This window comes from Drosophila navojoa, chromosome 4 (genome assembly GCF_054131105.1).
Source record: "Drosophila navojoa isolate 15081-1374.11 chromosome 4, UAZ_NAV_1.0, whole genome shotgun sequence".
In the NCBI taxonomy this organism is placed as follows: Eukaryota; Metazoa; Arthropoda; class Insecta; order Diptera; family Drosophilidae; genus Drosophila; species Drosophila navojoa.
Window position 1 is genome coordinate 24,317,698 of NC_142892.1, and position 24,662 is coordinate 24,342,359.

At 40.1% G+C, this 24,662-nt stretch overlaps 4 protein-coding genes across 4 annotated transcripts; 1 reads left to right on the forward strand and 3 right to left on the reverse strand.

The window, feature by feature from the left end:
* The first annotated feature begins 14,207 nt into the window (after positions 1-14,207).
* Positions 14,208-15,261, forward strand: LOC108650331 (uncharacterized). Its single transcript, XM_030388928.2, has 2 exons — positions 14,208-14,577; positions 14,633-15,261. Exons 1-2 carry the CDS (start codon positions 14,467-14,469, stop codon positions 14,789-14,791), a joined length of 270 nt encoding a protein of 89 aa, XP_030244788.2. The 5' UTR covers positions 14,208-14,466; the 3' UTR covers positions 14,792-15,261.
* A 1,309-nt stretch (positions 15,262-16,570) lies between these two features.
* LOC108652446 (uncharacterized) lies at positions 16,571-17,455 on the reverse strand. Its single transcript, XM_018102634.3, has 2 exons — positions 17,149-17,455; positions 16,571-17,086 (listed from the first exon to the last, which is right to left on the reverse strand). The coding sequence occupies exons 1-2, from the start codon at positions 17,230-17,232 to the stop codon at positions 16,613-16,615; spliced, it is 558 nt and encodes a 185-aa protein (XP_017958123.2). The 5' UTR covers positions 17,233-17,455; the 3' UTR covers positions 16,571-16,612.
* Positions 17,456-18,075: 620 nt separating this feature from the next.
* Positions 18,076-18,557, reverse strand: LOC108650332 (uncharacterized). The gene has a single exon (XM_018099448.2). The coding sequence runs from the start codon at positions 18,459-18,461 to the stop codon at positions 18,084-18,086; it is 378 nt and encodes a 125-aa protein (XP_017954937.2). The 5' UTR covers positions 18,462-18,557; the 3' UTR covers positions 18,076-18,083.
* A 4,421-nt stretch (positions 18,558-22,978) lies between these two features.
* On the reverse strand, positions 22,979-23,681 carry LOC149091538 (uncharacterized). The gene is made up of 2 exons (XM_089260215.1): positions 23,536-23,681; positions 22,979-23,475 (listed from the first exon to the last, which is right to left on the reverse strand). Exons 1-2 carry the CDS (start codon positions 23,590-23,592, stop codon positions 22,999-23,001), a joined length of 534 nt encoding a protein of 177 aa, XP_089116341.1. The 5' UTR covers positions 23,593-23,681; the 3' UTR covers positions 22,979-22,998.
* Between the last annotated feature and the right edge of the window lie 981 nt (positions 23,682-24,662).

Below are 24,662 nucleotides of genomic sequence, written 5' to 3' on the forward strand. Positions count from 1 at the left end.
AGCTGTTGAAGCTCTGTCATAAATATTAATGAACTGTTCGTTTAGGCCAAATTTATCTCTTTCTATTCAGTTTGCATAATTTCTAGAGTTCGACAGCTTAATCAAAACTTAAGCAGTTCATACTCACTTCGATTAGTTGTTGGTGCTATTTGTAATTGGCAATGCGCCAGTTAAGTTATATCTGACGATACATAATTGGGATATGAGAATATTAACATTATCTCCGCAAATATATTTTTTTTATAAATCATTATTCCTTTTACTTTTTAATTTATCCTATTGCACAAGCAAAAATCCTCCGACAAATTTGCATTGCTCCCTGGTACGCATGTATTGTATTGAAAAAGATCTCAAGGTCCCCAAAATTGGAGACGTAATGCAAAAGGTAGCTGCTAGCTACCTTGCAAGACTCGAAGGCCACCCAAACCCTTTGGCGTGAAGACTCAACAAAGAAGCCAGGAAAAGAAGACCTCCCTGCAAGGTTCCTATAAAATAATGTTTCAAAAAATAAAAAAAAATGAATGTGATTTAATTAGTGTCCTACTGTAAATAAAATCGTGTCTTTATGTTCAACTTGTTAAGCTGCCAACTAGGTAGTAGAAAGCCTTTTTAAATAAAATAATATATACACTGCGCATCATCAGGTTAGCGCCCTCCTTCACACTCATCTTCTTTTGCTTTTTTCTCTTTTCCTATTGCACGCAACTTCGTAGTTTTTGTTTTGATTTTGTTGTCAACATATGAGATGCGTGCACTTATTTTGCGTCATCAGATTAGCGCCCCCAAATGCAATTTTAGTTATCTTGCTTATTTTGCCAAGTACAGTCACCAAATTTTTTGGGAAGCTCAAAGTATTCAATATCTTTAAATAAATGTACAGTATGGGTAAAAACCAGTTTTATCTTTTGATGAAAAATCAAAGATTGAGGCATACTTTGATTCTGGATTATCCTTCCATAAAATTGCTGAAAAAACAGGAAGACACAGGAAAACAATTGGCAATTTTCTTAAAAATAAGGAAAACTATGGAAAAAATTATAAGGGCGGCAATAATCAAGTGATTTCACAAGCAGATAGAAGAGCAATAGTTCGGGAAGCTTCGAATTCCCATGACTCAACCACTAAGATTAGGGAAAAAACCGGTGTTAAGGCGAGCTTATCAACGGTCCAAAGAGTAATTAAGAAAGTTACACAGCCGGGTGGGGGGGGGGGGGGGGGGGGGGGGGGGGGGGGGGGGGGGGGGTTATGGTCTGGGGAGCAATATCTTACTACGGCACATGCAAGCTTCAATTTTTGACATCGCGTATGAACGCACAGGACTATAACATCGTTTTAAAAACTGCTTTTCCACATTTCCAAAACATTTTTCAAAACATGCAGTGTACTTTCCAGCACGATAATGCCGTGAAGTCCTGGATCCAGGGCCAAAAAGTTGATCTCATGGAGTGGCCACCATACTCACCCGACCTTAATATCATCGAAAACGTCTGGGGATGGTTGGTCAGGAAAGTATATGAGTCCGGAAGGCAATATAGTATAAGGACAGAGTTAATCAAAGGTATTGAACACGCTTGGTCAACCATATCCTTGAATTATATTGAACAACTTTTTAATCGAATTTTTGAAGTAATTTTAAACAATGGCGGCACTACGCACTACTAATATTACTTAAAAATAACAATAGCTTAAAACACCGGTGTTATTTTTGGTCATTAGCTTAAATAAATTGATTTTAATGCAGGGGGCGCTAATCTGATGACCAAATTTTTGTTAGATATTTTTTGTACATTTTACAAAAAAAAATTATTAAACAAGTAAAAAGACTCTAGTCGAGACTGCTCGACTAAGAGATACCCTGAACCCTCCATTCTGCATGCATAAGCCCGCGCTCTGCTAACTGCGCAATAAGCAGCGACTGCGCTTGGGCTGCGCTGAAGTGTGGGCAATAGTATGAGAATTTACTTGGTGAATAACTTCTTTTGTAAACATACGATCTTAATTAAATTTTCAGGGCGTAATTATATGGTCAAAATGTGTGTACATTCCAAAGCACAAGTCTCTAGTACTTCAAATACGTTTTTTTTACAAATTGGGGGCGAAGGGGGCGTGGTATCCAAAATCTCTAATTACAAAATGTTTGTATTCATCATATGTATATACACAGTAAATCTGAAGTCTCCACGTCTAATAGTACTCCGATGAGGCTCAAAAAACAAAATCAATTTTTCGATTATTCTCGATAAAAAAGTTATCGGATGAGTTATCGAAAAAATAAAGCAAATAAAAATAAAAAGCGTAGTGCGTATGGTATACACGAGTATGCACACAAAATTTCAGCTCTCTAGCTCTTATATCTTCTGAGATCTCGGCGTTCATACGGACAGACGGACGGACAGACAGACGGACAGGGCTATATCGAGTCAGCTCGTCGTGCTGATCAAGAATAAATATACTTAATGGGGTCTGCGATGATTCCTTCTGCCTGTTACATACTTTTACACAAAAACATTATACCCTGATTTCCCATTTTCAATGGGTTCAGGGTATAAAAATAATCCTTATTGTTACAGTAGCCATTTTTTTGTATTTTAAAGAGAAATAAATGGAGTATAATATAAAAAAATTTCAAAGATAGAGCTCTGATGGTTTAGATTTTAATTAGCTTTGAGGTTGAGTGTAAAGGGGGCGCTAACCTGATGACGCGCAGTGTATATATAAGAATTTACCCTATAAATACATACATATATCTTCTTATTTTATGTAAGGTCAATGTAATATAAATAATACTTGATGCCTATCGTACATCAGCTGTTATATTGTGCTGAGCATCGCCACTGAGTTAAAGGATTCCTTTTAGGGAATATAAAAAATGTATTTGCCTTGGTATGCAGAAGGAAATATTGCAGCTGCTTGTGTTTTGTGTTTTACTTATGACAGTCAAATGTTGCTCACAACTTTTTGTCAACTTTACGCATTTTTAATGAAACCAACTTGAACAGGAAACAAAGAAGCGGCAAGGCCCACATGAACAGCTGACGACGACTGCCTAGAGTGTGCCAAATGCTGGAAAATGTTCTGCGAATTGAAAGCGAAATCGGAGCTCATTTTAATAAAACATATGCGGCACTCATACGGAATCGTGGGGGTGCCACTCACAGCAGCCGCATCGCTCGCCAATAATTCTTGCACTATCTTAGCAGACCTCATGAAAGAAGTGCATACAAAGCCACAATCTCTGTTGGGTGGGTGGGTGTTTGTGCTGGAGCTGGCCTCGCCCACTCTCGCGCCCTCATGAGCTCGCCAAGTGTGTCCGCAAAGTACACACAAAATTTACCAGAGTGTGCAAACGACAGACAACAGGGGGCAGTGGTCGGGGAGGAACAAGCGTAGTGTGTGTCGCCCTTGCCCGCTTTTAGGCAGCGAGCAGAGCTCGACCAAAAACATTTTGTGGCCAACTACAATAAAATAAAATAACTTGACTAAAATGCGACAAGAAAATTGTATTTCAACAATGGAAAGCGATTGCGGCGAAAACTACAATAAAATGTCGCTAAATTAGACATGAAGACAACCGCAGCCGCAGCAGCCGCTCGGATCTTCTGCTGGAGAGCGGGGGGAGCATTTCCACTTCACAATCGTGGGTCCAGCTTTTTGCATCGGGCTCAAGATGAGTTGGATTGTTAGGTACTAACTAAGGGATTCATATAAATACAAGCAAGAGCATTATAGCCGGGCGCTATCGCCTCTGTAATACTCATTCTCAGTCCCTTAAAAAAGATTTTTCTGCTGGTAATAAAGTCAGGAGACTGCAGTTACCTAACTGTTTCCATATTTTGTTTGCTTTCGATTTAGCATATTTGCAATAAATATAAAGTTTGTTTTAGAGGAGACCGTACAACTATAAAGGGAGCCGCTTTTCCCGATTCTCCTTTGCAATTCTCTTCGCATTACCAGATATATTTTTTGAGAGAAGAGTCTTAACAAGTAAGAAAGCTCTAGTCGAGACTGCTCGACTACGAGATCCCCTGAACCCTACAAGCAACTATATTTCAAAAATAATTAGCAAACACACACGCACACACACACACACACGCATACATACAAATACACGCACACACACACGCATACAAACAAACACACGCATACACACACACACACTCACATATACAGGCGATTGCGCTTGGGTTGCGCTGCAGTGTTGGCGATATAATGACAACTTATTTGTTGAATAATTTAATTTCTAGACGTACGATCGTAATGAAACTTTCAGAACGTAATTATAATGTTAAAATGTATGTGTATACCGAATCACAAGTCTCTAGTATTTGATATACGACTTTTACAAAGATGAGGGTGAGGGGGTGGATTTAGGGGTGGGGGGTAAATTTTAACAAAAACCGAAATTGTCTAAAATACATTTTAATATACATTTTAAATTTGGAGACTCTAGCTTGAAAGATGTAGGAGATATAATTATTTAAGTGATCTTCGATAAGGTTTTTTATCGATAAAAAAGTATCGGAATGAGTTATCGTTTTTTAGTGATAAACTCGATATCCGCGTGATATATACGGACATTTTAAAAAAAAGTTGAAGTCTCTAGCTCTTATATCTTCTGAAATCGACGCGTTCATACATACGGACGGACGGACGGACGGACGGACGGACAGACAGACGGACAGGGCCAAATCGACTTAGCTTGTCGCCCTGATCAAGAATATATATACTTTGTGGGGTCTGCCACGCCTCCTTCTGCCTGTTACATACTTTTAACAAAACCATTATACCCTGATTTCCCATTTTCAATGGGTTCAGGGTATAAAAAGTATCTGCTCATTTTTGGCCATTAAGCTTTGAAAGCTGTGTACAGGGTATTTTTGAAGAGGCATTAGCGTTGCTTTTGAGTCAACGGCAAATAAAGGGTCAATTATACCAAATTTTAAGTTTCTTTAAAATAAATGGACTTTTAGCTATAGATACAATTAAATATATATAAATGTCCAATATATTTTATTTATTTTAGGTTGTCAGCCATGTATATACTCTAAACATATTTATCATCTTTATATGTATATGCCTACAACATAAATACATACATATAATATAGCGCGTTGGCAAAATCTGAACAATTTAGGTCTGGCTTTATTGTGTGAGGTATCAGAATAATATGTACCAATTATCACAGATTCTTTTTTCGAGGCAATCTTATCCTCAATACCGGATCCACTAGAAAGACAGCCTTGCTGACTGATAGCCTCACCTTCTATTCATTTTCTATATGCTATTCCAGCGCAATAGAAAATGATGACGCAATCTTATATATTAGTTAAATTCGACCACAGATCCAGATCAAATTGGCGCTCTTGGTCACGTATATGCTATCGAGTGCCATTTAGCAATAACCTTTCGCGATAAAAAATATGCCATTAGGTTAAGCCGCTGTCCGTTAACGGGCGCAATTGAATTACTCTCAGTCCTATTAGCTGGTCTTGAGAACTATGAGATTATCATGAGATAGGGGCGGGAATACGCCTCACTTCATCTGCACACAACAATTGTCGCCGTTAGACGTGACAATAACAGAAGTGTCGACGGCACTAGAGGCCAAAAGAGGCACAGGAAAAGAGGCAGCAGCAGGAACACCTTCACTTTGTGTCTTGGAATTTGCACAGGTATTTCCCATTCCCGTTTCCCCAGCTGAGTTTAGAGACAGAAATAATTGTAGAACGAGCGGTTCTTAGTGAAACTTATTCTCAGGTACTTTCAGCTCACCTGGGCGCAAAGCATTTTCACAGTTCGCTCGCTGCAATTTTAACAATTTTATTAAATTGAATTTATATCATTTACACGCTTGTCGACTTCGAGTCTAACGCGGCGTCGCCTCCACCACGTGCCTATTAATTTCGTGCTTACATTTTATGTGGCATTTCACAGGCTTTCCGCCTCGGATGTGCACGTCCTTAACTTTTTCCTAGACACTCAGACGCTTTAGAAATATCTGCTTACATGGTTATTGATGCGGGTGAAATTTAATTGGTCGATTCGAGCTAAATGTATCTGTCACTCTGCAACACCGTCGCTCACCGTGTCGGCTTGTCGGTCTGCTCTCTGTGGAGTGGATGGAGCGATGCGAATACCGTGTTTCGGCCATTGTACATTTGACTATCCATTTCTTAGATCAAATTCAAGTCTGATTACGATTTGTGTTGGGCATCTTTTGAAGCATTTTTATAGCCTGAACCCATTGAAAATGGTTATATATATTCTTGATCAGGGCGACGAGCTGAGTCGATTTTGCCCTGTCCGTCTGTCTGTCCGTCCGAAGTACCGGGCTTCAAATCTGGGGCGCGTAGCTAGTTATTTTTTTATTGTTTAAAATTTTTTTATATTTAATTAAATGAGTTCTCTATAAAATAATATAATTGAAATATTTTTAAATACATCGAAATTGAAATTTTAACCATACTATATGTGCGTTTTTATTAGTTTAATTCAGGGTTGTATCTAGTCGAGCACTCTCGACTAGAGTTTTCTTACTTGTTCTGTTAGCAAATTTCAAATATAATTTTTTTTAAATGTCAATAAAATCGTTTTACATTCCATCTATCTATTGCTTGATTTAGTGTAAAAGCAAAATATATATCTATTCAGGCTGAGAGGCTTATCCAGTAGAAGAGAGACTGGCTTGCCCTCCCGGCAAACTTTAAGCGAACTGCCACGCGTGCCAGCGCTTGAAATTTGTTTAAATAAAAAAAGTTTTCTTATTTCATGCTAAGGGAAAAAGGAGTAAAACCCAAACAGTAGTCAAACAAATAAGTAAAGGAAAACTTTGACGCCGATACAATTTCGTAAAATGTCGAAAACTGTGATTGCACCGCCTCCACCGAGCCTCCCACTGCCGGCTCAGCTCGAATGGCTGGGAATAGGACTTTCCCACCGAGGAACTTTGAGTAAAATGTAAATACTTTTTCGGGCAAATATTATTACAATTCCAAGCGGCTGATGCCAGAGATACTAAGTAAACCGTGCGGCGCACAGTGAGCATGAGAAGTCAACGCAAATGCTCAAAATCACAATCGCAAGGCTTGAATCGGCTTAGACGTGAGGATCAAAATAATCTCAATATACTGAGGCTTCATAATAGTCATAAGGCGCTTAATCTTTGCATAGTATTTAGTCGATGGACTTGTGTAGCATAATTAAAGTGCCCGTTCGATTAGCCGGAACAGCGTTGCATAATCATCTAAAGCTCCGCGCGTTGCACACGGGCCACATAAAAATTCATTGGCCAAATATTTCGCATACGCCGCGTGACGCTCGACAAACTGCAATGCGATAAACTTGAAGTGTCTGCAATGACGACAACGATAATGGTGGCAGCGAGAATGACCACATGGCCATTGGCCGGCACTGGCAATGACTAGAACATGCCCGGCCCGGACATCGATTACCAATTTGAGGGCCGGCTGCAGATGCGGCGCTTGGCTTTGGTCTCCGGGCAGTCGTGCAGCCGGGCAGCTGGGCTGTCGAGCTGCCATATTGCGGCTGTCAGTGGTAGCGCCGGGCCATATTAATCTGGTTAATGATGAAACTGAATCAGCATTTTAAACGAGCCACTGCACAATGAAGTGTCCGCCAGGATGCTGCATTCTGCTGTGTCGCATAGGCGGCCGAGCCTGCAAATAAATTAGCTGTGGCTTCGCCTCCCCCCGACCACTGGCAATAAAGCTGGGTAAATTTCCCTTCCGCAGGCCCTACTAAACTTTAACGTAACTCTATCTTCCTGGCCCATAAAAACACAACGATTCGCACTGACTTTAGTTCACTATTGAGATTTATGATATATGTATATGATGATGATGTCGTATCTTCACCTACCGATGGCTCAGGGCTTGTTCCAATGAACACGTTTAACGTACAAAGCCTACGAATACAAATTAACTCCAATGAAATGTTGGCCTGGATGCGTGGATATTAAAAGTAAAGTGTATGAATGGTTTCTACGAGACAACTAAATTCATAACTAATTTAATAATTTAATCAGTCTTAATGTAAGTTATTGCCAATGATTTTTAATGCCAGAATCCATTAACAGGAATTGTATCTCCCATTCATTAGGATTATACTATTTATATTAATGGCATTCCGGCACTCCTATTGCTTCTCAGTAATTACCTTTGCGCTATGTACTTACTCTCTTACTTACTCTCTTAGCCTTAGGGTGGAACTTACAGCGGGTTGGCAACTAAAACTGTTCGTTCAATTTTAATATTCTAGTGCAGGGTGCATATGAACAGAGGCTGTGGCTTTAACACTGTAAAACATAAATAATTATCTGATTTGATTTTTGAGTTATACATTTTTTGGTCTTGGATTTTTTAAAACATGCAAACATAAAACATTTAGATCGACTGATCGACTAGGAGACACCCTGAACCCTCCAATCTGATATTCTAATCATTCTGTACTTATTTTATGCACATATACATAACTGCGCCGTAAGCAGCGACTGTACTTGGGCTACACTGCAGTGTGGGAAATACAATAGTAGGAGAAATTATTTGTCGAAAAATTTAATTTCTAGACGTAATGAAACTTTCAGTAAATCTGAAGCTTCCAGGTCTAATAATGTTCAATTGAGGCTGAAAAAACAAAATCAATTTTCCGATTATTCTCGATAAAAAAGTTATCGGATGATTTATCGAAAAAATATGATAAACTCGTACTGCGTATTGTATACACGAGCATGCATGCCAAATTTCAGCTCGTCCTCCTGATCAAGAATATATATACTTAATGGGGTCTGCGATGATTCCTTCTGCCCGTTCACAAAACCATTATACCCTGATTTCCCATTTTCAATGGGTTCAGGGTATAAAAAATATGAGCTTTCAAATTTTCATATTCATTATTGATAGAAAAACGGACATGCGGAAACCCTGAATAGTTATTTGCTAATATCCTTTACATTAATGCCTTGCTTTGTTGCAAATTCAACATGGAACTTCATGTAGGTTTTAAAGCAAACAGATTTTCGGGTTTTATAGGTATATACGAAATTGCGCCCTTTCCATGCACAGAAAAATTGCTCAATTATTCAAACGAATTTCACGCATTTAATTGTGTAAATTTAGCCAGGCATGACATGCACGCCGGATGGTCACCCCAATTGGGAGCCCTGCTCAGCTCCTCCGGCGACCAGGCGTGCGCGCGACCACTGGGCGGAGAGGGGGGTGGCCTGGCTAACGGTACGTAACGTCATAATCACCCCGAAGCGCACGTAATTGGCCAATCAATTGTGTCATTGTTCGCATTTATAACGCGGCCTACGCCGTGATTTATGCGGCGATGTGGGGAATACTGGAACTGAAGTCCAGACGGAGCGTTGTGTTATGTTGTTGCAAGTGTTAGGCCTAGCTGGGAGCTGGCCGTGGGAGTTACGTGGAGTTACGGAAATGCATGAGCCACTGGAGATCTTGAGCAACAGAAGTTTTTATGCTGTTGCGGGTGTGTTTTCTGCTCCTCTTCGTCTTCTTCTTTTTTACTTTTGGCTGTAACTTTGTAACAAATGCACAGAAAGAATGACAACTACTGTTTCCGGTGGGGTGTGGTGGGTGGTGCCAGCACCACTGCCGGCTGTCGCATCGAAAAATTACATGCCTAGCGCAAAAGTTTTGCCTCTTCATTATTCGAACATCAAGTCGAGCTGGAGCGGCAAGTCGACACGAGTTGCGGTTTGCAATTTTTCTTTGCCTTCTCCGGGCCGCCCGATCCCAGCCTGCAGTTCGCCACAGCCAGACAAAGTGTGAAACGAGGCAAAAAACTTGTCGGGCCGCACATTCCGGGCGTCTCAGACAGCCAAGGCGTGCCAAAAAATTATACACTGTATTTTAATCACAATTCAAATCAACGAAATCATCGTCGTTATTCCAGTAAAAGTAGAAGCAGCAGCAGCAGAAGCAGGAGCAGGAGCAGCAGCAGCAGCAGCTGTCGCTGCGAGTTAAAACGCGTCTGTATGTGAAAAATGGATAAATGCCACTTGAGTAGAACTTTTCTTCACTTTTCCCTCATTAACTTGCTGAGCGCCATTCGATTGCAGGGAGAGAACGGAAACTCCCTTCCTCTCTATCTCCCATTTCTTTAATGTCCATAGACAAAGTAATCAAAGCAATTCATTCATATTTTCAATTTTAGCTAATAAAGGACAAGTTTATGCTAATATTAGTATATAGTTAAGTATCTTACATAATGGCGAGGTAAGGGTAAACAATTGATTAGAGACTCGTTTTCACATTTACATACATATAGTAAATTAACATTGAAAATGGGAAAAGTATGTATCAGACAGAAGGATTCATCATAGACCCCATAAAGTATTGTATGAAGGTCTCCTAGGGTCCTTGAGATAATCCGTATATATCAATAAGTGTGTAAGTGTAAGACTGTATGAGTGTATATATGTATGTATAGAAGCATTAATGTATATGTGTATGAATGTGTATATGTATAAAAGCTTACATAAAACAAGTAAGAAAGCTCTAGTCGAGACTGCTCGACTACGAGATCCCCTGAGCCCTACAAGCAACTGATATTTCAATAATAGTTAGCACACCCACACGCACTCGCACACACACACACGCATACAAACAAATACACGCACACACATACACATACAAATAAACACACGCATACCCACACACACACGCATATACAGGCGTTTGCGCGTGTGTGGACGTTTGCGGACGGACGGACGGGTAGACAGACGGACAGGGCTAAATCGACTCAGCTCGTCGCCGTGATCAAGAATATATATACTTTGTGGGGTCTGCCACGCCTCCCCTTGCCTGTTACATACATTTCAACAAAACCATTATACCCTGATTTCCCATTTTCAATGGGTTCAGGGTATAAATATGTTCACATGTATGCTGCCTCAGCGGAAGAGTGAGAATGTATCATATTACTTATTGCGACAGTGCACTTGTAAGACCTGCCTACTCAACAATGTACTCAAAGGGCTTTGCACTCTAGTGTTATGTGCTTAAATATTATAACAAAGTGATACAATATATTTTAAATATTTTAATGTATGTCACTGAGTGTCACTTTTGCATGTATACTCGTGTATACCATACGCAGTAGAAGTTTATCTTATTTTTTCAATAATTCATACTATATCAACTTAATTTGAGCACAATAACCCTTTGAAACTTTTATGAAGATAGCCATATTACAAGCAAAATTATTCAACAAGTACATTTCCATAATATTGCCCACACTGTAGCGCAGTCCAAGGTCGCTGCCTACTGTGCAGTTAGGGCGGATGCTTGTGCTAGAAGTGCAGAATGATTAGATGTTCAGATTCTTACTTGTTTATATAATATTTCAATGTATCAAAGAGATCTATTTTTCGCTTCAGTAATTACAAGGGGTAAGCTCGACTTTTGTTTCAATCGAAAATATTGTATTTAAACACAAACGAACTTTTTAATCATAATGTCCGATGCAAGTAATTGTTTGTATCAGAGGTTTACGAGTAAGAGAAGCGAGTGTCGAGTGGAATGGCCATGTCGATCTTCTGTAATAATTTTGTTTAATGGTCGTAGCTTTTCACTCTGCACAGGTAAGCACCTATCAGCGTAATTAAATTGCACAGGTAAAGTTTACCGTGTAGTTTGCTCACTCCAGGCGCAGTTCACAGCAGCCCAGCGATGGAAATATGATAAATTGCGGCTCTCAGAGGCGGCTGCAGTAGCCCAGTAGCCAGGCAGCCCTGCAGCTCAGAAGCCCAGCCTAGCAGCAGACGGGCAACATTTGCCGGCACATAAATTCAAAAAGAGCCGCTATTGCTGCTAACCAAATCTTAATTATAAATCTAAGGAAGCACTTGGAAAAAATTACCGCAAGCGCAGTGCGGTGTGCTGCGACCGAAGTTGCAGGGGCACACCAAAAATGGGAGAAAAAAGGAGGAAAATAGAGAGAAGAGAGTAGAGAATGAAATGATGATTTAATAGAATGGTCTGCGGGCACCGCCAGCTGGTTGGCTGAGCCGAATGAATGGGCAAGACGAGCCAGCGGAAATGGCTCCATAAGCTGCTGCAACCATAAACCGGAAGTTAACTGACTTTTGCTGATGTGGCAGTTTTCGTGCTGCTGCCTATGTTGCTGGGCAAGGGGTAAGGGACAAGAGGCAAGAAGTAAGCGGCAGTAAGCGGCATGGTCGAAGGACACCCGGCCAGGAACACAGAAACCGACACGGACACGGCGGGCAGTCTGCGAAATTGTGACAGCGCATGGCCGCAGGATAATCAAATAATTTTTTTCTATTTCTACAAAAATTTTTTTGCTCATTCTCTTGCTGCGTTTCTCACAATTGCAATCATTTTTTTTTGTGGCTTTATTCTGAAGGCTCCTGCTGCGTGGCACTGGCTGCCTGGCTGGCTGGCCGGCTTGCTCGTTAAATTATTGTGCAACATTGCCACAAAATGCTAATTGCCGCACGATACGATCAAGGCATACAGCCATGATGCCTCTCGGCCCGTTGCTCAGGAGAAAACTTTTTCAAAATGCAGCTGTCAATGAATTTTCCTTTGCTATTGACAGTTTCATTTTCTACTTCTGCAGACGACCGGTTCTCTGTCCGCCTTATCGCAATGTGTCAAGCTACTTGCACTTGCCCAATAAATCACACGAGTTCATGACGCTCAAAGATTTATCGAGAAAGTTGTGCTTAACTCGCTCAGTTATCTTGCAATACGTTAATAGCGATATTTCGTCTCACACTCTAACCTGAAAGCACCTTCAATATTATTATGCTCTCATAAATTGTTTCTGCAATTTTCTTTTTTTTTAGTTAATTAAATCACATTCAAATTTTTATAAAACATTATTCTTTAGGAACCTCGCAGGGAGGTCCTGTGGATGGCACTTCCTCAGTCTTCTTCTCCTGGCTTCTTTCTGCAATTTTCGGGCTATTAAAATGCTCACGGCATTTTCATAGCGAATAAGTGAGCAATTGTTTGCTCAATTTCATTGCGGGCTTTCAAAAATGTATGACCAATAGTGAAAAAAACATATTATAGTATTGTGTTTGAAAAATTGAAAATGTATAAAAAGAATAAACTCCCTAATGAGATAGAATGTCACTAAAAGTTGAGTATGTTTATTGAATCAAAATATGTCACATTTTGACATATAATGACACACTTGACATGTAACCAAACTTAGTTCACGGATTGTACTATGGAAGCCGAATTGTCGAACAAATTTTCTTCTGGAACTCTATGAATACCTTTTTCTATGTAAACAAACAAGAAAGTATGGCTGATTTGCGAATATATGAAAAGATCCCATTTACTGTGAAGGCTCCCGAAATTAATTCTTATTTTGGTTACTTTTTAAATTCGCAAATCAGCCATACTTTCTTATATTATCGACAAGATAAATAATAATATATCGTATAAATTGACAATTGACAATATATTGTATACAATTTGAATATATTAGATTTTGGTTATTAGTAAAAAGAGACTTTTTTGTTATACTAAATCCAATTTTGATATAATTTTTGCATTTTGTAATAAAGTACTAACGATTCTCTCATTAGTACATGATTAGTTTGATCGATTGGGTAATGATATATGAAATCACATTCGAATTGGCGTTGATTGTTAATGTCATAATTACTAATGAAACAAGTAAAAAGGCTCCAGTCGAGACTGCTCGACTAGCAAATACCCTGAACCCCCCAACCTGATATTCTAATCATTCTGCACTTCTTTTATGTACACATACACATGATTATCGGATGATTTATTGAAAAAATAAAGCATATACACGAGTATGCATGCAAAATTTCAGCTCTCTGGCTTTCGTATCTTTTGAGATGGACGCAATCATACGGACGGACAGCTCGTCGTCCGGATCAAGAATATATATAATTAATGGGGTCTGTCACGCCTCCTTCTGCCCGTTACATACTTTTTCACAAAGCCATTATACTCTGATTTCCCATTTTAAATGCGTTCAGGGTATAAATAGAAAATAGATTGAATCTGATTTGAGTGGCATCACTGCCAAACTCACAAACAAATATACGAGTCGAAACTAGTCTGGTACAATAGAGATAAAAATGGCCCGTGTGTCAAGAGCTGTAATATTTATAGTTACAGTCACCTCGTTTGCCCAAATTATTGTCGGCCGTAGGGTAAGATTGAATGAGATTGCTTTAGAATTATATCTGATTAATGTGTGCCAAAGGCCTTTAACTCGTTGCACTTTCGCAGGGTCCTCACCACGTTTGAGTGCAAGTACGCCTCAGGTTACGAAGCGCGCATTAGTCAAGATCAGCTGAAAATCAACATAACGTTGGACCTGATTCAAGCAATCACGGTGGACGTTTGGGCGAAGGTCAGCGTGGGGCAAAGAGAAGCCAAGAACAGCTACCGCAATATATTCTCGTACAACATGAACATCTGCAGCTTGATTGGCAAGGGCAAAGGCATAAGTATCTTCCAGATTTGGGTGCAGAACGTCTTCAGGTACACGAACATGCCGCGAGCCTGCCCCATTGCTGAGGTGAGTGGTCGATCCTTAGGACTACTAGTCAGTCGAGTCAATTGAGTGCTTTCAGGGAAACTATTACTGGCGGAATCTGCGACCCGACAGGGACAGCATACCCGCCTTCCTGGTGACGGGGCACTTTCGCATTGATGTCCTGTTCTACATGCGGGACTGGAGCAACGATATGCTGACGAACACCACTGTGTTTGTCGATATTAAAATGAAATGAAAAGCCACGCAGACATTTCGACCACCTAATTGGCCGTTGTTGAGTTTCATGAATCCTTTATAACCCGAAACTTGACGCCTCTATGCGATTGCTAACACAATTTTTCACTTCCGATTGAGCAAATCGTAGCACGTGCACTTCGCATAAATAAATTAATGAGCCTCAACCTGGCTGGCTCTGGCTGGATTTGCTCGCACGCGACACACGCTCGCTGTCCAACGGACTCAGACACGGACACGGACATGGACGCGGACCGGGACAGGGAGACGGACGCGGAAATGGACACGTAGAAGGACATGGGCACGCAATCGAATGGCGGACAAGCGCAGCAGTTGCTGCACTGCTGCTATTTATGCGAATGGCAAACTAAGCGCAAAATAATTTAAGCACTGACAATAACAGTTGGCCAAAGTATTTCCCTTAACAACTCGACAAGTTTACCCGGCTCACGGGGCTGCGCACCCCCGACTCTGCAGCCTGCATCAGGCAGCAGGACTCCCAGACTCCTTGACTCCTGCACTCGACACGTTCGCACGCGCTGGTAAGTACGCCGCGTTTTCAGTAGCTTCTTTTGCTTGGCGCGCCCTCATTTCCGCCGGCTACGTTGGCTCGTTTTGCACTATCATTGCACTTCCGCACAAAATCAAGGCAGAATCAAAGCATCATTTCTTGTATTTGTCGCCATCGACGAATGCTGGCAGCATCGAGGACCTCAGCGAGTGCAGTGCAGTGAGTACAGAGAGCCGGGCTCTCATCCGAGCGGCTGTGAGACAAATAATGTCTGCAGTGGCAGCGGGTACTCAAGGAAATTGCCATCATTATTGTTGTCGTGCTTTATGCCAGTGCTAAATAACGTTTAGCGTTTGTTTGCCGTGAAATTGATTTGCACTGCGAAACGCTCTCTGCTCTTCTCCAATACTTGGGCTGGGCAAACATCACTCGATTTAATAAATTGCTTACATATTAGTAATATTTAAAGAGGAAAATGTACACGCAACTCAATATATATTTGGAAAAATACACTCTCCATAATCCATAGCCCGCTGTAGTCTAAGACTTGGCTAGGTTTAATTGTGTGGAATGATATATGTATATCCGTACCGTGGTCAATCTCCTTCTCTAGATCCGCGCAAATTGAAAATTAAGCATATTCCGAGTCGTAGCTGACCAATTATTTGCCGCAGCAGGTAATAAACTAATTGAACAAAGCTCACCTAAATCACTCATTAGCACTCGTGGAGCGGGCAGCTGGGATGGCCGCGGGCACTGTCAGGGGGAACTCATCATTACACATGCTATAATAATTCCAGCGGGAGTCATTCACACTCACACACACACACACATAGAGCCTAAAGCGAATAGCTGTAAAAATTATTGCCGACCGGACCGCCTGGTGCGTGGCAGTGACAAGTGCAGGTGGGCGGCAATTAAGAAGCGATAAGGTAAAAAGTACACACGCAATTGAGACGGGACGGACGGAAGCAGCCAGGACCAGAAGAGGAAGGAAAATGCAGTAAAGGAAACTGTTAGCAGGAACACAGCTGCTGGAGCAGCTTTTGTGCTGCATGCGACAGCTGCCAAGCGAAAGAGGCGAGGAGCGCGAGGCTGCTGACATCGAGGATATTGTAGCTAAATTGAATGTTTTATTTTCGATTTCTTTTTGTTCGCATTTTGCTGCTGCTACTATCGATTATCAACGGCGCTGCGTGCCACATGCTGCAGCCGTGTACAGGATATTATTATCCTCATGCAACTTCAATGAGCAAGCACGACCCGCCGTAGATGTCGCACTTTTGTCGATTTATTGGAAGCTTGGTTAGCTCAGTTATACAGAACGGAATCTATGGTTAAGGCAAGCACTCGGTTCTCGGTTTTGGTCTTGTACTTTCCGTAGAAGAAGTAAACCTTGCCCCGGTACTCGCCGGGATGCAGAAACTGGTGCGTCAAGCTGGAGCCCATCTCCCAGTCACGCAGGTAGTAGGTGCCCACCTGCACCGGGCAGTTGAGCATGAAGTTGCCCTTCTCCGTCATGCTCTTGAACCAGCTCTTGAATAGTCCACCCTTGACACTGTTTACCGTGGCACACACGTCGACATGATGACTGAAGATGGTTTGGAACGTTTTGGCATTTGGCATACGCAGCTGGTAGTCGATGTGGGCCTTGAAGCCGCGCTGAATCGGCTGCAACAGCTCCATTGTCATATTCAGGGTCCTATTCGAAACACACATCGAAAAGCTCCTAAAATATTTCGGATTGTAAGTGGCGTTGCTGGACACAAACTCCACCCGCCGCTCCTGCAGAGCAACACAGAATTCAGATACGTTAAGGGCCGAGAAGTTGGGTATACTAGACTCACCGCTTGGCTGGGAAGCATATCTGTGCACAGAATGAACCCAATTATCAAAATAGTCGGACAGCAATAAATGCGCCACGAAAACATTGCGACACGTACAAATTGACCTATTTCGGACAATTATAAATTCCACTGAAATAATTTAGTTTTGCGCTCAAAGACTTAAATATTCCAAAAATCAATTGGACTCACTCACTAACCTAATTGTTGGAATAATTATAAATTCGATTTCTTATCTGTTCCCCGACCTTTGCTTCATTACCTTCATGGATGAATGCACCGACGCTGAGAATATTTCTACATATATATTCCTAATGGTAAGTAAATAGTAGATATTTATATAATAGCAGTAAAGCATACGAACAGATGTATAGGCAATCAAGCCCGCATCGTTAAATCGGATTACCTCATTACGCTGCTCAAGAATATATACATATATATATGTATGTTGGAGTGGTGGCGTCGATAATAAGTGCAAAGACCGCCTTGTAAGTTCCGCGTCATTATTGTTGAGAAGATAGCTGTGTGTTCTCTGAATAATATAATGAAACATACATATATATGTATATATATAATGTAACATACTCCGCCGCACCCTTAGTACTGCAAATCAGTGGGTGTACTGGTGTTGGGGCCATTTTATTAACAGAATGCTGTTAATAGCATCGCATGGTATGGTGCGGGAGGAGGAATTCTTTTGATCTCTTCTATAGTTCTTTTAAGGACTAGGATTGCTACATAGTCTGGAGAATCCATCCCATGCTCATTTTTAATGGATGTATTATAAATAAGCTAAATTAGGCTGAATCAGGCTAAATAAGTAACACTGGTTGCATCCCCATGTGCGTGTGTGGGTATATGTATGCTCTGAAACGAAGAATTATTGAAATTTGAAGTGATTTCGTAGCTTAAACTAGAGGCTTCTTTATTGTTTTTAACTACTTGACCTTTAATAGTGTATATACAATTATGTCTAAGACAGGGTCCTCGTATTTGGACTTGAGTTTTCCGTAAAAAAAGTGACCGGTGACGCGATAGCTGCCGGCATTCAAATACTGGGGAACCAGCTTGGGGTCCACCTTCCAATTTCGCAGATAATAATGATCGGGAGGCACTGGGCAGTGGTATATGAAGTTGCCGTGAGCCAACATGCTCTGGAACCAGGCCTTAAAAATGTTCTTCTTCAAGGCCATTGTAACTGCACAAGCGTCCATGGTGTGGGCGAAGACGCGTTGATAACGATCGGCTTTACTCATTTTAATGGAGAAGTCGACGTGAACATTGAAGCCCCGATCAAAGCTTCTCTTGGTGACCATTTCCAGATTGACCGTGTTGTTGACAGTGCGTATGGTGAAGTTATCGAAGAACTTGGGATTGAACTTGCACTCTCCAGATTGGAAGAGCACGGTGGACTGTAATGGACGAATATACGCAACTGAAAGACTTAATTTTTTCAAGCAGAACTCACGCCACCTCCATCTTGCACTTTGCAGGCGCAAGTCAGTAAAATTATGCCTATTGTACACTCCGTCAGCACCTTCATCACGACGCCAATAACCAAATAACTTCAACTGGTGGCTATCTGTTTTACTAAGCTAATTACTATTCAACTGACAGATAATCATTAAAAATTGACGACAACTGAATGTTATAAAATGTTTACACTCATTCGAAATGTTTAAATTCATTGTCGATATGAACCACTAATGAGACGAAATGGTGCTCGTTATTCATCCTAAACAGACTGCATGTATATGAATGACTGAATACATAATAATATCATATAATATATAAAGCGAGAGCAAATTATATTCGTAAATCAGAATAGTCGATATTAATACAGGCCTAATTGAACGCACTGGAGTTCAGCATTTTCAAAAGATTTTATTGGGTCTCGATTTTATTTGATCTGTACCTCCATATCACAGTCAATTAAAAAGTCTTTGGCTTTCGTTTGAATATAAACTTGAACTGCATGCAATGTTAAGCGATAATAGCCAGAGAACAGGAAAGTCGAACGCCGAGCTCAATAATATTAAAATCTTTCGTATAGTAATGATTTGGTTGAACTGGTCAATATTTCTGGAAGTTTCCATGTTCGAAGATATTTGAAAACAATTGAGCGTTGCGAGAGAAGAAATCCAGATTCAAGCTCAATCCCGGGAGCAACGTTTTAATTAAGTCCAAGTCAACGCTTAGAGTCTTACTTTGATATACCAAAGATACGTTTGCAAAGTAACTCCGATTGTATTTGTCGCACTTGGGGGCTTTTGAGACAACAACTGTTGATTTCTAAAAATAATGTGGATATTTTCATTTGAAAAATAAACAAAATATACGTTTTAATATTATTACCGCATTCGTCAAGGAAATTAAAGCTAAAAAAATTATAATCATTTTCAAAGAATTCATTGTTCCTGCCTGTCGCTCTGCTGAAATACGCTCTAAATACTGAAAATGTAATCACTAGATGCAATAATAATGAAGCAAAATAATAATAAAGCAAAATAATAATAAAGCACTTAACAGTAAATATATATGAGAAATATAGAAGAGATTTTAAAACAAGTAAGAAAGCTCTAGTCGAGACTGCTCGACTACGAGATCCCCTGAACCCTACAAGCAACTGATATTTCAAAAATAATTAGCAAACACACACGCACACACACACACACACGCATATGAGCGTCATTAGGTCCGTCATCCTCTACGCTGCGCCCATATGGGCAAGAGCGATGGCAACGCCGAGCTACAGCCGGGGCATTTGCGCGATCTACAGACTGAGCGCAATCAGAGTCAGCTGCGCTTTCAGGACTATCTCCGATGACGCGGCGCTCGTCATAGCTGGTATGGTACCACTGGAGTACTTGGTCGCCGAAGCCGTGGAGCGAAATTCGCACGCGCCTGCGCGACCCAACGCTATCAGGGCGAACAGCATTGCACGATGGCAAAGGAAGTGGAATAGCTCAGCTAAAGGGCGGTGGACGCACAAGCTCATCCCGGAGCTTGAACCATGGGTCAACCGCAAGCACGGCGAGGTAAACTTCTACCTTACGCAGATCCTCTCGGGACACGGATGCTTTCGGAGCTATTTGAAGCGCTTCGGCCACGAGGAATCTGACGAGTGCCCCTGGTGCGAGCGAGGGCACGTGGAAGACGCCAACCACATTCTTTTCGAATGTGGACGGTTCCTGGAGGAGAGGCGTCGTCTGGAAGAGGCAGTGGGCCGCTCCATCAGAGCGGACAACATTGTCAACACCATGCTGGAATCGGAGGAAGCTTGGGAACAAACAAGCACCTTCGCGGCCACAGTGATGATGGAGCTCCGCAGAGTCGAGCGAATGAGAAGTCGAGCTGTCCCAGGCTAAGGTAGCGCACAGTGCTTGCGAAGCAATGCTTTACGGCCGTCCCGCAAGCATCGCGCACTATCCTAGCCACCACGCAACTTGCACCTTGTAATATTAAAACTGTTAATAAACGAATATAAAAAAAAAAAAAAAACACACACATGCATACATACAAATACACGCACACACACACGCATACAAACAAACACACGCATACACACACTCGCATATACAGGCGATTGCGCTTGAGTTGCGCTGCAGTGTGGCAATATAATGAAAACTTATTTGTTGAATAATTTAATTTCTAGACGTACGATCGTAATGAAACTTTCAGAACGTAATCATATGTTAAAATGTATGTGTATACCGAAGCTCAAGTCTCTTGTATTTGATATACGACTTTTACAAAGATGAGGGTGAGGGGGTGGATTTAGGTGTGGGGGGTAAATTTTAACAAAAACCGAAATTGTATAAAATTCATCTTAATATACATTTTAAATTTGGAGACTCTAGCTTGAAAGATGTAGGAGATATAATTATTTAAGTGATCTTCGATAAGGTTTTTTATCGATAAAAAAATATCGGAATGAGTTATCGCTTTTTAGTGATAAACTCGATCTGCGCGTGATATATACGGACATTTTAAAAAAAAGTTGAAGTCTCTAGCTCTTATATCTTCTGAAATCGACGCGTTCATACATACGGACGGACGGACGGACGGACGGACAGACAGACGGACTGGGCCAAATCGACTCAGCTTGTCGTCCTGATCAAGAATACATATATATACTTTGTGGGGTCTGCCACGCCTCCTTCTGCCTGTTACATACTTTTAACAAAACCATTATACCCTGATTTCCCATTTTCAATGGGTTCAGGGTATAAAAAATTTCATTTACCTATCAAAATTATAATTAATAATTATATTCAATATTTTATTTTTTATTTATTTATTTATTTATTTTTTTTTTTTTTTTGACTTAATGCTCGGAAGGCGCCAGTCGTTAACTCCTAAGTAAGCTTAATTTCAAAATCATCTGTATAACATATTTTAAATAAACTGAATACATATAGATATTATATCAGTATTAACAAGTAAGAAGACTCTAGTCGAGACTGCTCGACTAGGATAATACCCTGAACCCTCCAAGCTGATATTCTTATCATTCTGCACTTCTTTTATGCACGCACACATACATACACATGCATCCACCCTCACGCGCCCGCGCTCTGCTAACTGCGCAGTAAGCAGCGACTACGCTTGGGTTGCGCTGCAGTGTGGGCAATAGTATGAGAATTTACAAATAGGGGGCGAAGGGGGCGTGGTATCCAAAATCTGTTGATTACAAAATGTTTGTATTCATCATATGTATATACACAGTAAATCTGAAGTCTCCACGTCTAATAGTACTCCGATGAGGCTCAAAAAACAAAATCAATTTTTCGATTATTCTCGATAAAAAAGTGATTGGATGAGTTATCGAAAAAATAAAGCAAACTCGTACTGCGTATGGTATACACGAGTATGCACACAAAATTTCAGCTCTCTAGCTCTTATATCCTCTGAGATTTCGGCGTTCATACGGACGGACAGACGGACAGAGCTATAGAGACTCAGCTCGTCGTGCTGATCAAGAATATATATTCTTTGTGGGGTCTGCGATGATTCCTTCCGCCTGTTACATACTTTTTTACATACTTTTTTTTTACACAAAACCATTATACCCTGATTTCCCATTTCAATGGGTGATCAAGAATATATATACTTTGTGGGGTCTGCGATGAAGCCTGCTGCCTGTTACATACTTTTCAGAAAACCATTATGCCCTGATTTCCCATTTTCAATGGGTTCAGGGTATAAAAATGAAAATAAAGTAAATATATAATAAGCAGCCAGAGGATAGGGCTAAATCGATTTAACTCGTCGCCCTGATCGAAAATATATATACTGGGGTCTGCCACGCCTCCTTCTGCCTGTTACATACTTTTACACAAACCCATTATACCCTGATTTCCCATTTTCAATGGGTTCAGGCTATAATTATAGCCGTGCAAAGAAGTTCATTGCTCAATTAAACATGAAGTTCAGAAAACAATAATTATATAAATTATAGACGAGTGGCAATCATCGTTTGTACCGATTGTACTGATTTGCATTGAAAATGGGAAATCAATGTATAATAGTTTTGCTAAAATTTAAAATGCATAGGGAGGCGTGTCAGACCATTAGAGATAGTCTCTAAATTTGCTCTGAAGTTTATTTTTATTTAATTAACTTGAAGAACTTTCTCAAAATTGCTTAACTGAAGTTCACTTGCAATATGTGAAATAGTTTTCCTTATTGGTTTTTTTATTTTATTTATTTATTTATATTTTTGAAGAGCCTAATTTTTATTAAAGTTTGATCAAAAAAAGTTAGAAAAGCTTTTGTAAGTAGCTGGAACGAGCTTCAATTTGGCTTCATGTCGGGCACCTTACACGTATAGCTTGCTTCGTTTCTTTGCCTTTATTTGATTTCAACCTCTACTTCGCAGCTAAAAATATGGTCTTTTTTCTTACTTTGAGCACTATTTTGGACCATCTGAAATTCCAAGCGGAAAAGGCCAGCAAAAAGGAATGGCGGAATTTCGAGCTCACTGATCTTATAGTTTTTCAAATAGTAATAATTCGGTTGAACTGGACAAGTTCTTTGCATGTTTCCATAATTATAAAAGGTGGAAAACCACCTCTTGAAGATATTATTTTTCCGCGTGGACAACATATTGCACAAATCCAGGGAATATTCATAAAAATGTGAGAAAGATGATGACCGTATCCTTCGTGTGGAAAAGTCCATGCTTAAGCGTAATCCTGATTGAAGTGGTTTTATCAAGACTACATCAACGTCCAATTTAGTGTTGTAATAGTCCACAGAAAAGTTTCGTAAATAATTTCGATTATATTTGTCACATACTGGAGATTTTACAACTATAAATCTCAACTTCTAGAAATAAAATACACTAAAAATAATTTTGTAAATAAGCTTTTTTCTCTTTATGCTTACCAGGTTTGCATACGGAAAGAAACTTAAAATAATTATAAGCACTGTCAAAAAATTCATATCTAATGCTTCCTCTCTGTTCCGAGATACTTTTGATACTAACAAATGGGCTTACTTTACACTGTGTGTGAGCCAATTTAATCGCCCAGTCTGTAGGATAATTGTGTGCAGTTAAAATAATAGCAACGACTGCAAAATCAAGTAAGTCATAATAGTGACTTTATTTATCGGGAGTGTTCAATATAGAGATACTCTGAGCGTCATTGCGTGAACGCGCAATTATTAATGTAAGAATCTAAAATTGAAAATCTATTGGAAATCGAGTCTGAGTCTCCAGAGAATCGCTTCAAACATTTTCTGATATACATCAAATATGTACTGTGCGTTAGCTAAACTATAAATTCTCGTGATTATGATTACATCTAACTGGCCTTAACTGCCTAAATATCAAAGATTTAATATAAATTTAAAATAAAACTCCTTTCCTCTATTGGGCCAAATTAAAAAAAAAAGGAAGGGTAACTTAATAAGTATAAGCACTAAGAGAATTCAAGCTTTACAATTATTTTTATGGATTGATTGTGTGTTATTATTTTTTACGATTTAGTCGTTGATAAATAAATTTTCTATTAAATTCATGTATAATAAGGTTAAATTAAAATTTGTTGGTGATTGAGCATGAAATTTTATCTGTATTTTCGCTTCTACTTTATGGATGTTCAAGACCTTAACTTTATTTTATTAGTACGATATTTAGCTATATTCGATATTCATATATTCAAAAAAGTAAGAAGGCTGCTCGACTAGGAGATACCCTAAGCCCTCCAATCTGATATTCTAATCATACTGTACTTCTTTTATGCACATATACATACATACACATGCACGTATAAAAACGAGCTCTGCTAACTGCGCAGTAAACAGCGACTGTGCTTGTGCTGCGCTGCAGTGTGGGCAATATTATGAGAATTTATTTGTTGAATAATTTAATTTCTAGACATACAATCTTAATCTTCAGAACGTAATCATAATTTTGAAAATGTACATATGTAGATTTCAGAGCACAAGTCTCTAGTCTTTGAAATGAGTTTTTTACAAATTGAGGGCGACGGGGCGTGGTATTCAAAATC